Raw genomic sequence first — 14,281 nt, 5'->3', positions numbered from 1 at the left:
GGTATACATATAAGTTTCCAAGATTATATGAAAACTAGTATTTTAAATTAGTTATTGTTTTGGCATGGCACTGTCTTTTTCATTTGCTTTTTAAAAAAAAGTTATACTAGTCTCATAAAAGAAAAATACAGCCTTTCAATTTCCTGTTGTATTTTTGCAAGATGTGTCCAGTTGAAAATTAGAGTTTTGTAGTCAGAAAAGCCTGCCTTTGAACTTCAGCAAAAGTTATTCTAGCAACATATAAAAAGAGTTACAAAAAAAATAGATGGATTGCTTCTTCCAGTAGGAACACTGTTTGCTTTTCTCAATGACTTATTTCTGAAATCATTACCTCTGCTTTCCTGTTCAAAAGGCAAAATTGCAAACTAGGTAACTCACCCTAAGGAATGAAAAGTTAAAGGTTCTCTGCCATCTTTAATTGTTCATGTGAGAGTGTGATACATGGCATGCTTGTGTTTGCCCAGAAAGCCTTAGCTAATAAATGTACACGACAGGTATGGTTCTGACACTGGTCTAATAATTTTAAAGTAAGATTTATACACTAGAAATACACACAGAGGCTTATGTATGTAGTTTTGGTTTAAAAAAAAAGCTTTAAAGCATGCATTATTTTCAGAGAATTTAAAAAAGTACTTGGAAGTAAACATGGCTTGTTCTGTCTTTAGGAACTCTCCTCACACAAGAAGCAGGGTCCCGGTTTGCTGAGCAGGATGGGACAGACCGTCAGAGCTGTAGCATCCTCAGTAAGAGGGGGAGTTAAAAATCGTCCTGAAACGTTTACAGAAATGAATGATTACATGGAAACATTTAGTCAGAAAATAAACGTACTAGACAAAATAGCTCATAGAATTTACAAGGAAGAAAGGGGTAAGTAGAAAACATCTATCAGTTTTATTGATTAAGAAATTAATATATTGGAAAAGTAAATTAGTTTTCATTGTGCCAGGCAAAATACTCTTTCCAGCAAGCAGGAGAAAAGGGATATTTGTGTTTATACTGTGCTTTTCATAATGGTCATTGTTTTGGCAGACCTTCAAGTTAGTTTGAATAACTTGTTAATAGGAGGAGTTTTAACATGTAATTGAACTACTTGATAAGAAACTTAGAAGAAAACGTAGCAAGTATGGCTATCTTTTTACTTGTGCTTTTTGAAAAGCTGTATGACCTTTTGTTTTGTACTTTCAGTGGAATGTAAATAGTCAAAGAGTTTTCTGTGCTGTCTCATACTGGCATAATGCTGTCTAGATTCCAGATTTCTAAACATCTTCTTTTGTTTAATTCTGCACCTTTTTTCCATGTTGACCAAGTAGTTTTTAATATTTTTTTTAATAGCTTTACTGTTGGCCATAGTTTCTGTCATGGGAAACTGTGCCTGTTAGAGTTTTCTTAAGAAGGATGACCTGATCTCAATTTTTTCCTTAAGTAACAGCAGTTTGCACACCTACTTGGAATGCTAAATTACTGACTTTCTGAGATTGACCCTGATCTCAGACTAGGCTTGTTCAGTAGAATTTCCACTGGTCAGCACTTGAGGGATTTTATTCTCTAGAGCTGCACTGTGTTCTTTAATAACTGAGCGCTTGTGCTTTACTGTGCAGTACCAGATCTCAGCATGTCCTCTCTAAATTGGAGGGGCCTTATAAAAGCAAAATACCTCTTGGTGAAGAGTTCCTTCTGATATCGTTCATTTCAGTGGAAGTAGCTGGCTGAGGTCCACAGGTTCAAGCCATCAGCGCCAAAATATTTCTTGGAAAACCTTATGAATTTTGACATGCTCCCAAATGCTGTAGGTTATATCTTCTCTCTAGAGTTTCCAAATCGCACTTGGCAGAACTCTTGTGTGCAGGGCCGCACTGTTGTGGCTATGAACTGTTGATAGCTGTGATTCAGAGAACATTCCTGCTAGAAGTAGCTTAACATGGGATTCTGAATTATATCTTCCATGGAGGGTTTTTTTGTCCAATTAATCTCAAAGTAAACATTACATTCTTCATGCTACATGGCTGTTTTGCATCTTTTCTTAGACATTTCTTCATTCTAAATTCAGTTGTGATGAAATTGTGTTTTCAGTACATGACCAATGCATTCACAGTACCCTCCTGTGAACATGCAGCTCCCAGGTCATATCCAGCCTTGCCCAAGTTTAGCCCTAGTAAACAGCACAGTGAATTCTGGGCCTTCTTTCTGCTTACAGATTATCACTTGGCCTAGAGACATAAGAGAAATGATTTGCAGGATACCCCTTTATTTAGATTAATAAAAACTACTAAAGGAGATAACACCCACAGAACTGGAGTGAACTTCAGTGTGTCTTCTGAAGCTTTTGGGACGTACTGAGGCTGCTAGTTTTAATAACTGAGACAGGATTCAGAGCATTACTGTAGCAGAGGAATTCAGGGCAGTAGAAGCAAGTCAGACTGACTGCTGCCCAGGGCTGCTACGGCTCCTGTCCCTCTGTATGAAGACAATGTGAAGTAATTCAGGTCATTGAGTGATCTGAATACAACTCTTCAGGTCTACCCAATTATGTATGTGCTTTTGAAATGACTGGGGCATTTTTGCTGATAGATTTCTAGGAACTACTTAATTACAATACATTAATTGATTAGTTTATTCATCAGCAATAAACTGCAGTTTACTTATCCTGGTCATCTGACCAAATTTAAACATTAGCCTCAGTCTCTTGCTTTGTTCACAGTAAATATGAGGTTGTAATTAGTATCGCTTGGACATCTATTAACAAACAAAAGAGTAATATGCGTATATGTTCCTGTTAAGAGTATTTTAATGAAATGAAGGAATATGGCCCCATTCACACACTCTGGTCAGCATCGGAAGAAGATATAGCAGACTCCCTAAAAGGTGTTGCCAGCTGCATCGACAAGTGTTGCAAGGCTACGGAGAAGCGAATGGCAGGGCTCTCGGAAAACCTGCTACCGATTTTACATGAATATGTTCTCTACAGTGAAATTCTGATGGTAAGGTTTCCTTAAGGATTGCTTATGGCTGTATATAAAATTTGGCTTAGTCCAGTGACAAACTCTAGAGGAGAATTTTTAACTGATGAAAATTATTTTGCAGTCCCTCTATTTACTGTTGTTATTAAACGTGCACAGCATAGGATAGCTGTCTGTTAGCAGGGAATCCGGCTGGTCCTGTTTCCCTTGCTAATCAGGCAAGAGACGCCCGTTCCACATGAGAAGAGCTTGATAGTTTTGCATGGTAGGCAGCCCTTGGTAGCTGTGCTGAAGAATGTCTGGTTTTGCCATCTTCAGAGAGCTCTGCATTGTAGCAGAGAGGCAGGAACACAGAAAGGTTTGGGGAACAACAGCTGAGAAAGACCTCCTCTGACACTGCTGAAATATGAACTCATTGAGTAACAGATTGTATGGGGGAAAAGAAGTGGAGAGGTTTCTCCTTTTCTAGGAGATGTTCCTAAACTGTGTTTTCTTTTTCCAGAACAGCAGGGAACTTCCAGTCCCTGTGCCATTATATAAGCATGTGTTAGTCTTTGCCATAAGCTGATGCTCTCAGTTCCCTTTATGTACATATTTTCTTACACTTGGAGAGAATGTAAAAAATGTGACTACAGAGTTGATAAACTCAGTGCTGATGGATAATCAACATAATTAAGTAACTGAATTCAGCATGTCGTAATTCCTACTCTGCTGCCTCCAGAAAGCAGAAAATATGTACAGACCTCTCTCTGTCTAGGTTTTGAGCAATGCAAGCTGCAGTATCTGTTCTTGCCTTACTGCTGGGAACCCAGCTCCTACTGCAGTGGTTTCTGAGTAGGGGCAGGGAGTATGTTACAGGCCATGGGTAGAGCAAGTTAACTGAGCTTTTGCTGGCACTGTGCAGAGCATTGCCAGTTTCTCAGTAAGGCTTAGCTACCAAGAGGTTAAGAATTACTGCTGCAATGACTGCTGTCTTTAAAACAAGCTTCACTAAAAGAGGGGCTGTACAAAATGTCCTGTATCTCACAGGCCTCATTATTTACATGTACGTGCAGGTAGATGGGGATAGGTACTGCTTTGCTTAAAGGTCTGAAGAGACTACCGTCCTAGCAATTGCAGGTCTTCTTCCTCTCCCCCACGTCCACACTTATTTTTCGGAATTTCTAAGTCTGTTGCACATGAGTGATCCCAGCCTTCATGCTATTGAAGAGATGCTGCCTGCCCATTGCCTTCTAGTCTGCAGCCTGGCTCGCCCTTTCTCGGGTGTTCTGAGCACAGAGAGGTTTCTGTGGACCAAGCCCAGAGTGACTACCTGGCTCTTCATGTGCACGTTACAAGTAGCTGTTGCCCATTGCATTTTTTTTCTGCTTGCACTGTTCTTGATGCAACACTTGCAACACAGCATTAGGCTGCCACGAGGTCCTGTCCAGAGGAAATCTTCCTCCACTAGCTCATTCCTGTTCTATAACTGTTCCTTTCCTTTCATTCGCCATGGATTTTTGTTTTTCCTATAGCTTACTTCCTTTGCAGTTTGGAGAGGGTGCTACTAGTTACGCTAAAAATACAATAGGGGAAGTCACACACTAGTAAAACCTGCTTTCAGAGGTGTGTTTAACCCCTCATGACAGGGACCTTTGTGCGGTGCTGCCAAGATCATGCGCAAATGTGCAGAAGAAAGTGTGGTCAATACAATACAATCCTTGTATGTTCCAGTCTTGGGAGTTCAGCCTTAAGCTGGGGAAGGAGATTAATTCATAGCTAAAATATTTACAACTGGACTGGCTCCTTCCTAACTGACTCACAGAACAAATCTGGAGAGTGCAAAATACTGCTGTGCCTCAGGGTACAAATTGCAGCAATAAATTGGTTATGGGTCCACATATGATTATTTGAGGGTTTTGTGGCAGGGTACCATTAAATATTACACAAAAAAGTCGTAAAAGTATAATAATATGTTTTTAAAACACAGTCCTTCTGTCATTAGAAGTCAGCACTTGTTTATAGTTGTAGTGAGTTGATATTAAAATAATTGGTTTTATCTTGTAATTTAAGGACTATTTGTGATAAAAGTTGCCAAATAGTCATTAAAACAGTTTTAAAAGAGGCAAAAGAAATAATAAAAAAGAGAAAGCATTTGTAATATGAAAGAAAGCTGTTCCAGACATATTTGTTTTGCTTCTGTGCTTACAGCTAAAAATTTTGTGGTTTTATCTAGCCAAAAGATATTCTGCACTACTGAAATGTAGATTGATGAGCATTAGTATGTATTGCTAATCTGTTACTCAGAGTTGTCCAAAGTCAGGTTTACCAATTTTTTCTAGTGAGTACCTGTTCAAAAAGAAACACTGAAAAATTATTTGAAAATTAACCTCCTAAATTATTCTATTGTATTTGTTAAAGTGACAAGATTTCAAAGAGAACTCACTGAAATAAGACAGCTAGAGAAGGTAAAGGTGCTTGTGCCCTGTGCTGTTTCAACATGCCCTACGCTAGACATGAATACTGAAAATCTCTTTAGTATATGCTGAAGAAGCAGTAAAACCAGTTGTGGCAAGGTAATGTAAAAGAAGGTTTTGAGATTTCTAACTATATATGTCCTGCTTCTGATTTTTTTTTTAAAAGGACTAAAGCCTTGCAATGGTTCTGCAAGATAAGCACACCTGAGTGTGCTTTTACAGATGAGGAAACTAAGGCAAAGAGAAATTTGTAAGGCCTTGTCAAGGTCACAGAGCAAATGAGCATCGGAAATGGAAATTTAATCTGTAATACCATTCCTGTTTTGTAGTTTAACAAGTAATGTTCCTTCCCCTTTCTAATTATTGTTTGACATTAGGCTAAAAATCCAATACCTCATAAGAGAGTTTTAAAGGAGGTAGTAATTACGTATGCTGAGAATAAGCGCGTATATCAATGTTAGAACACCTATCATTTTTATGATAATTTTATCTGATTTTTCTGAACTACATTTGGCACTTACAAAATAATATTGAAGGTTAAAGTCACAATTTCAATAATGCCTGGTATACCATTTTTAGTCATTTATTCTACTCTATATTGTAACCTTTACAAAAGAAGGCACTTGTTCATGAGATTTGGCAAACTTATGTTGCTTTTTTAAAATATGAATATATAGTAAGTTGAGCTGATACTAAGTAAACTGCTGTTGCAGTTTTTCTCATACAGCTAGCAATGATACTGTGTATGGCAGATTCTTGCAGGACTGATTTTGGATTTACTAAGATTCTTGAAAAACCCATAAGATAAAATACAGGTATTGAAAAATAAGTCTTCATGAATTTAAGATTGTTTTTTTGAGGAAAGTACATGTATCATGTCAAAAACATTAAATGGCATCATTCTGTGATCTTGCTTAATTTATTAAATACCCAAGTTGTTTGATGGTTTTCTGAATAGATGGCTAAAATTTGGTGCAGTTTACTTCTTTTTTTTCCTCTTCTATATTAAGGGTGTTTTGAAAAGGAGAGACCAAATTCAAGGCGAGCTTGACTCCAAAGTTGATGCTTTAGCCAATAAAAAACCAGAAAAGGATCTGGTGAGTATGTACAGAAAGCTGAAATCTTCCAGGACTACTTCTAACTGCAAAAGACAATCCCCTGTAGAAGGTGTGTCCTCTGAAGCCATGCTTTGTAACTGGATGGTGTCTCTCTAATTCTCATACTTATTCTGAAAAGGTTTCGTCTTTGTAGCTATGCATGCCAGGCAAAGGCAATTGTGAGAAAGATGCAGAACTTCAGTAGATAGGCTTCTGGAGGAAAGGACTGGTAATAGTGGGTGACCGCTGTGTTTTGTCAACACAGACTGTACCACAGCTTTTTTTTAGCATTTCTGTTTACTTCCACGCTGGGAGTTAAAAGAAAGTAAGACTTGCTGCAGTGGTCTTGTAGCTGCTGCTCCATTGATGTAGGAGAGGGAGAGGAGGTTGTTAGAATGAGCAAAGCTGTTCATTAAACTTATTTGAAATAAAAAGTTCTGGATTCTGTTCTTTCAGGTTTCTGTCTTACGTGGTTGGGCCCAGGGATATTTTTTTAATTCCAGTATTACACCTTCATTTATTCTACTGAAGTCAGACCTTAACTGGTAGCCCATGGGGGCAGGCATTCCCAAAACCATCAGCAAGGTTCAGCGGGCCAATTAAAAGGAACTTCTGGGATGGGTATTGGCATTTTTAAAATTTTTGATTCTTTAACTCTCCAGCCTAAATAATGTCCTTTTAGCACAGTGTTAACACAAAGTGTTACACAGTGTAAATAATATATAAAAATGACTAAATAATAATAACTTTTTAGTACATCAAAAGAGAAAGTCCTTGACATTTCAGATACTTTTAATAGGGTTGTCGTAATTAGCTTTCATGTAAAGATGAGCTGTTTAGATAGTTTTTGGCACTTGAAATGCATATTTTTATTTGATTTCTTGTCACTGAGCTGAATAAATAAGAATATATTACCACTGTCTGATATCAATCTATAATGGCTATAGTATATTTTGTAACAATTTGCCTCTGTGTACTGCAGTGGGACAGTAAGTAAATACCTCTGTTTTTGTTTTTTCCTGAAGTAGAAATTCTCTTTACTTATACCTTGTATTGTCCTCTCATTTCCCTGCCTTTGTGTTCTCTAATCTGTTTTTGTTTCTCTACTTCCTCTGCCACTTCTCCTGTCCTTTGTCCTTAGCTTACGTATAAAGTTTGAAGTTCTTGTAAAGTGCAAGGAGGATGGTAAGTTGGAGAAGGTCCCTAGGCTGCGCGTTGGGGTAGCAATGGCAGGTCCTAGTCCTCTGCTGGCTGCAGGCCACTGTATTCCCATGCTGCCTTGTGAGGGCACTGGCAGACCTGCTGTGGGCTCCTCCCATAGCCTGCCCGTGTCCCCAGCACCCTGTGCCATGGGTGCCTCACATGCCAGCAGTACGCATTAGTTGCATTGCATGTAAAAGCACACTATATGTTAAGAATGATCTTTATGGGTCCTTTCCAACTTGAGATATTCTATGATTCTAAGAGTTTATTCTGGCAGAAAGGAGTGTTATATGTCATTGCGTAAGTTATTTGTATGCAGCTAGTTGTATCAACTTTTTAACATTGCATCCCTTTTAATCAGTACTTCCCATTTGTCTGGTTTGTTGGCAACCTGGTAAAAACAGTTGCATTTGCACAGAGCGATTCAGCGAAGAATTCCAGTTTCATACAGCTTGTTTAGCAGCTAGTCTTACTGCTGTCCACTGTAGGAAGAGAACATTGTTTGGCAGGATGGGGTCTTTTCAGAATGTCTGTCTGTTACGTTCTGATGAAGTCCTCAGACAAGGTGCCTGTACTCTCTTTTCCTCAACTGTTACAGACAAAAAGGAATATTTTTCCTTTAGCATAGTATTGATCATACCATGTTGATTTGATATTGACAATGGTTTATGCCATAATGAGATGTTTGTACTTGCTTCCAGTAAAATTTTGAGGTCAGTTTGCACAACCTGGTCTTTTTTCACTGTTTCTGTGTTTCCAAAACTGTGTTTACAGTTTTGGTAAAAGCCTTTGGACAGTGTGATTATCCAGGTGTTCAGATCTTTGTTTTATCTTTCCAATGCCTCTATTTCTTACTCATTGCAAAAAATCCTGTTTCTGAGAGTCTGCTTCTCCTTGCAGTCTCATGAGAGCAGTAAAGCAGATGTCTCTTAGTCTGATCCGATCATAAAATTCTGTGTTCTCTAACTGAGTGACAGCTGTATCCTGAAGACTTTTTCTTAATTAGAAGTTGAAGGCTTTTCCTATTAATGATAGTTTGACTACAGAGAATGGTGTGCTGCTATTTTTAGCCATTCAAGTAACTTTTAACTGTTTCCTTAATCAGTTTTTTACTATGTTTTATTTTTTATTATGTGTTGAAATATTTTGCTGACATTTCTAACCAGACTGATTTCAGAATAAAAGGTGGTCATAACACAGGTACTGTTATTGGAATCAGTGTCAAACGCTGAGTTTGGCTGTATTTGCGTATTTCTATTCCTAAGCAGAACTCACGTAGCTTCTAATGATCTCATAGATGTCAGATTGAACTTGTCAGTGCAATCTAGTAGCCCGAAATTCTGCTGACAATGAGTGGCATGAGCTCTAATCTCATTTGAAGTACATTTCCACCATAGATAAGGAATCTCAGACTGTCATTAGAGCTTATAAAAGGCTGTGAGATCTTTAGCATTGGTCACGGCAGACATTAAATGATTTAACAAACAGGAGGTTATACAGCAGGAGAATGCAAAACATCTCCAAGGTCAGTGCAGCTGAAATAGGCTGGAATTGCAAATTAAACCTTACAAGATGTCAGGCTCATTGGCTGGGAAAAAACGTTTTCTTGAGCTGTGCTTCTGCCACCAGGCTTTTAGAAAGCTGCTTGTGGTGCTGCTAAAAAGCCAAACCCTTGTCTCCCACTCTAAAATTTAGTCCACAAAGGCAGTTGTTCAGAGTATGGAAGGTTTGAAGACTGTGATTTTGGATGCAGGCTCTGACAGAGATATTTGGGAGGACTTTGGTGTTCTCCTGCTTATCTAGACCTTTCTTACCTCCAGAGCTCTGGCTGTGAAGATGTTGGAGTGTGTAGCTCCATTGCTCCCATGCTCTGTTCTGAAGGCATACACAGCAATGCTAGTGCACCCCTCTGTGGTTTGGGAATTTTTAACAGTTTTGCTACTGCCACTAGTGCTAACAGTAATTCTGACAAAAGGTTGATGTAATGTGCTCTGACAGAACCAGATAAGCATTAAATGTTAAGTTAAGGATTCTAGTGTTCAGGCTTGAAACTGAGTAGTAAAGAGATGAAATGGTTAATCTATCATATTCTGAATATATCTCATGTTTTAACTCCAGGCTAAAAAGGGTTAGTATCACCAAGCTGTAGGATTAATTCATGTAGCAGACAGAAATTAATGCTATTTTGCATAGTGAGATAGTGTAAAATGCTGTGTCACTTACTAGGTAATTTGGCTATTGAGCCAAGTCTCTTTGGCTACAGGTCATGCTGTTCACATCTGGTAGTGCTCTGCCCTAGCAGTGTCTGGCTCCCACCTTCCTGTCCTGTGGTCTGATGTTTGATTAGCACTGTGCTGTCGTTCTCTGGGGATCACTGATGTGAATGTTAATTTATCACACTAGCTGCCTCAGTGTGATCAATGTAAGAAAATGGATTCAGAATCATATGTAGTTTGCCAGATAAATTGTAACAATTTACATCTTGTAAATGAGGAACACACTAGGTAGATGTTTTTGTTGAGACCAAGACTGCTGTCATGGCAGCTGAAGAGGGTGGCATTTATGTTTCTTTTCAATTGTGAAACAGTAGATCTCAAACCTCTCTACTTGAGATGAAGTGTGGCATAATGCTGTCTTTAGACCTTAAGTCCAACCCTTGCCTTGATACGACACACAGTTTCTTTTGGGCTTTAGAGGGTTATGTTTAAACCACATATCCAGGCAGGGATGTAGAACAGAGTCTGCCTGTCCACATCACATTGTGACTACACCATGGAAGAAATCTGTAGTTCCTAGAAAAGGCACGACAAAAACAAGCTGTAAAATAAATGTCTTAAAGATATGAAGAATGAGATAAGGGGAAGATGCTGCAGCCAGGAGTAAGTCGGAGAAGTTCTTTATGTGTGTAGCCTAGCTCATTCCCATATAGGGACTTTTTTCTTGCAAAAGCAGAAAATGGATTCAACTGCCTTTCCTACTCTAAATCATCTAAAAATATTCACTCTTCTCAGTATTCTGTGTGCATTCATTTTTGGTATTTGAAGGAAAGGCAATTAACTTGGGACGTGCCCAAGATACCAAATCCAGCTGCCTGTAATTACTTTAAAGGTAATTTCCCCACATTTAAACTTTGGATTAACCTTTTCGTACTGAATACAGTGTTGGTAGTTGAAATTACCCTTGTCCATAGTTTGATTACTGGTCTGGCTAGATAATTGAACGTGGTCTTTTCAGTACTTTGCATTTTTTTCTTGATTAATAACCAGTATTTCATTCACCTAGATGATATGGCAAGGAAAATTAGTGTAGGTAGAAATGAAGTCTAACTAAAGATGTTTATTCATCTGTGTATCGTGGAATGTGGAGAAAATCCATTCAGATGAAATTTTCAGTTTTACTAGCTAAGAAGTTTTTTGCTACTTTAAAAGCTGCAGGATTCTAGTATGTCAAACAGAATTGGGATCCGTGGTTGGTGGATTAAACGCTGGACTCAGGTTCTCTTGACCATTTCAGGCAGCGCTGCTTGGTTCTTGTCTGATGGTGGTAGTACTGCTGGCTGTTGCACTGGAACACTGTCCTTCCTGCATGGTTCAAGCTGGAGGCCATGCACCAAGACTTTCCACAACCTACTCTGAATTTTGACATTTCGGCATTCTGCCATTAGTGTAAGCATTCCTTGAAAATCCTGGAAGTTAATCCTGGAATCCTGAAGTGCATATCAGTGAAAGCACCAGCTCTTCAGAGAGCAAGAGGAGCTGTTCAACTTTACAGGGGTGTTATATGAGGAAAAAACAATTTGCCTAATAGCAGAACACAAGGAAGAAGAGGAAGGTGTATGAGACCTGAGTTGCAATGGAAACAATGCAAGATTAACTTTTCCTGTTTTATGTTCCTTATTGGTGGTGTTTCTGCCTGACTTCCTTTCTGATGCAGACAGTTGCTGTGCAGTCCCAGCAGATGAATTTGCACTGTAGCTGCAGAAGATGTACCTCATTCTGTGACTGGGTGCCAGCCAAAACTGACATAGCTGATTAGTAAATGACAATAGGTAACAAAATTATTGAGAGGACTAGAAGAGTCATTAAAGAGAGGTCCTCTGTCCACTTGCTCATTCCCACTAGCTGAAAAGTCACTTCATGCATCTATGGTAATTAGAAGCAAATATTGTCTGTAGAGTAGCCCTCAAGGTTTTTGATCCTGGATTGCTGTGAAAGAGTGTCTTCTCTGCAGAAGTCCTTTGGTTTAATTTCTTTCTCTGCTTCTGTATTTCTCTCTCCCTCATATGGTCACACAGAGGTTAGTTCCACAAGATGGCAAGGTGACAGGCAAGAAATCAGAAAGTCTGTGCTTTTGATTTCTGCTGTCTTCTCCTCATTCTGGTTTCTCCTGAGGTTATCAAAGGTTCTGTCAGGGTCTTCTCAGTTTTTCTTGCCAAATCTAATTTGTATAGTTGATTCTGCTTCAGTAAAGCCCTTTATATTTTCCTTTTTAGATGCATTACTGTCAAGTGCTCGTGATGAGGTGCCAGAGTCTGTAACTTCTCAGTTAATAAAAACATCTTCAGCAACACTTTAATTCTGGTCTAGAATTTCTGTTACTAATATTTCAGAAATTGTACTGAGTTATTCATTAAGAATAAAATTTCAATTTATCTCTGGGGAATGATTTTCTGTGCTGTTACATACCAACCTTGGTTCTGCAGTTCTGTTTGTCTGCACTACAATCACTTGATTTCAATTACTTTTGACATGGTGACTTTACCAATATTTTTTAACGTTTACAATTCGTATTTAGTTCTCAGAAGAGATTGGGAAACTTGAAGACAAAGTCGAATGTGCCAATAATGCTCTGAAAGCGGATTGGGACAGGTGGAAGCAAAACATGCAGTGTGATATGAGATCCACATTCACTAATGTGGCTGAGAATAATCTCCGTTATTATGAAGAGGTAAAACACTTTCTTATAGCAATGTTATTTTTTTCATTGATTATTTCTGTGAAGTCCATGGGTTGTCTGTAAAGAGGAATTTTTGCATTTTAGTTCAAACGTGTTAACTTCAGAATCAGTTTTTGTGGGAAGAGGGAGGCAGTTATCCTTAATTTGACATGTTTCAAGCAAAACGTATTTTATTCATGCCCAGTGGTTGATCCTGAGTTCATCATCGACAGAGGGCACTCTTGTTATACTAACCACAACAATTTGGGACATATTTTTCGGTTCAACATCAGCTGCTATATTTCAGTTTGGAAACCTTTTGCTGTAATTGCATGAAGAAGCCCTCTGGAAAGCTCAAACTTGTGTAAATGATCTTGTATGAGGAAAACGTTTAAATGTGATTCCATTTCAGACAGCACATTCAGGAAGTCCTCATGATTTCTCTAAGAATTGTCTTTCATGAAATAATCAGACTTTATAAGGATAAAGAAGAACAATACAATTTTGAGGAGTCAATATGAAAAGCTTATTGCACTTCAAAAAAAATGCTGCAAGTGTATACAATTAATAAATTAAATATTTTTATAATTGAAACTTACTCCTTCAGAAAGAAAGAAAAGTGGTTGAAATTAGATTTTTATTTCCAACTCAAATGCCATGGTCAATATTCTTGGTAAGAGTTCCCTTTTACAAGAATATATACTAAGAAAGAGAACTTGAAAACATATAACTAAATATGTTAAGCATTCTGTGAAGTTTCTTCATGGGGAAAACGTTGTTGATTGAAGTGCACATTTTGAAAATATCCCAGATGTCTTTAATTTTTCTAAAGAATTTCTCCTTATTTGGGGGGGAAAAAAATTGGAATACACTAAGCCATCTATTAATCATAAATTAGTTATTTTCACAGATATATGTTGATCTCTGTAATTTCCAATCCTGAACTTTTTATGGATTCTCCATTAGCCAATGACAGTGTCCTAATTTTACAAATCATATTGTTAAAACATAATTGAAAAGACAGAGCTCTTGATCATCAAGTCTAATTAATTAACATACAGGCTGTGAGATGCACGGACATTGACAATCTGTTGTTACATATTAAGATCAAAATATTTTCTGAAATCTGGCAGCAACTTTTGGCAACCTCTCACTTTTTCTTTAGTTACTGATGATCTCTGACTTCTCTATCAGCAATACGTATGTTAAAATGATGCTAAATATATTGGAATATTTTGTTAATGAATGATTAGCTAAATTAAACCACAAAAATAATGCTTTGGTTCTTTTTGCTGTCTAGAAGTGCTTTTTGCTGAACTAGAATTTTAATTCAGAATGCCAAAGCTCGTACTGTACATGAAATTACTATCATTAAGTCACAAACTGCAGAAAATGGTTCCGCTATCTCTGTAACTGCCAGTGGTTCTTCTTAAATAGCCTCTGGAATACTGGACAAATTGGTTTATAATGAGACATTATTCTTTGTTGATGCTTTTCATGAATGTAGTAATCTGCATAAAATGATTTTGCTGTTATATCTCAGTAGAGCTAGACTTTAGAAGAAAACCCACCTTATCTTACTGCAGCAGTTGCAATAACAGAAAACATTGTGCTAACGGTATCACTCCTTTTT

General features: G+C 37.9%; 1 protein-coding gene across 7 annotated transcripts in view; it reads left to right on the top strand.

Moving 5' to 3' along the window:
- Positions 1-14,281, top strand: part of SNX7 (sorting nexin 7) — a 44,565-nt gene that overhangs the window by 9,249 nt on the left and 21,035 nt on the right. For 5 of the 7 annotated variants that reach the window (XR_012652037.1, XR_012652040.1, XR_012652038.1 and 2 more), the window contains exons 5-8: positions 666-867; positions 2,779-2,978; positions 6,424-6,510; positions 12,508-12,660. Coding sequence is in view for 3 of the 7 variants with exons in the window: in XM_075038920.1 (XP_074895021.1) it covers positions 666-867; positions 2,779-2,978; positions 6,424-6,510; positions 12,508-12,660 (642 nt within the window). In the remaining 4 variants the exon portion in view is untranslated. The other 2 variants (XM_075038922.1, XM_075038921.1) reach the window with 2 other exon arrangements.

This window comes from Buteo buteo, chromosome 10 (genome assembly GCF_964188355.1).
Source record: "Buteo buteo chromosome 10, bButBut1.hap1.1, whole genome shotgun sequence".
NCBI lineage: Eukaryota > Metazoa > Chordata > Aves > Accipitriformes > Accipitridae > Buteo > Buteo buteo.
The sequence above is the reverse complement of the archived record's forward strand: the minus strand, read 5'-3'. Positions and strand labels throughout refer to the sequence as shown.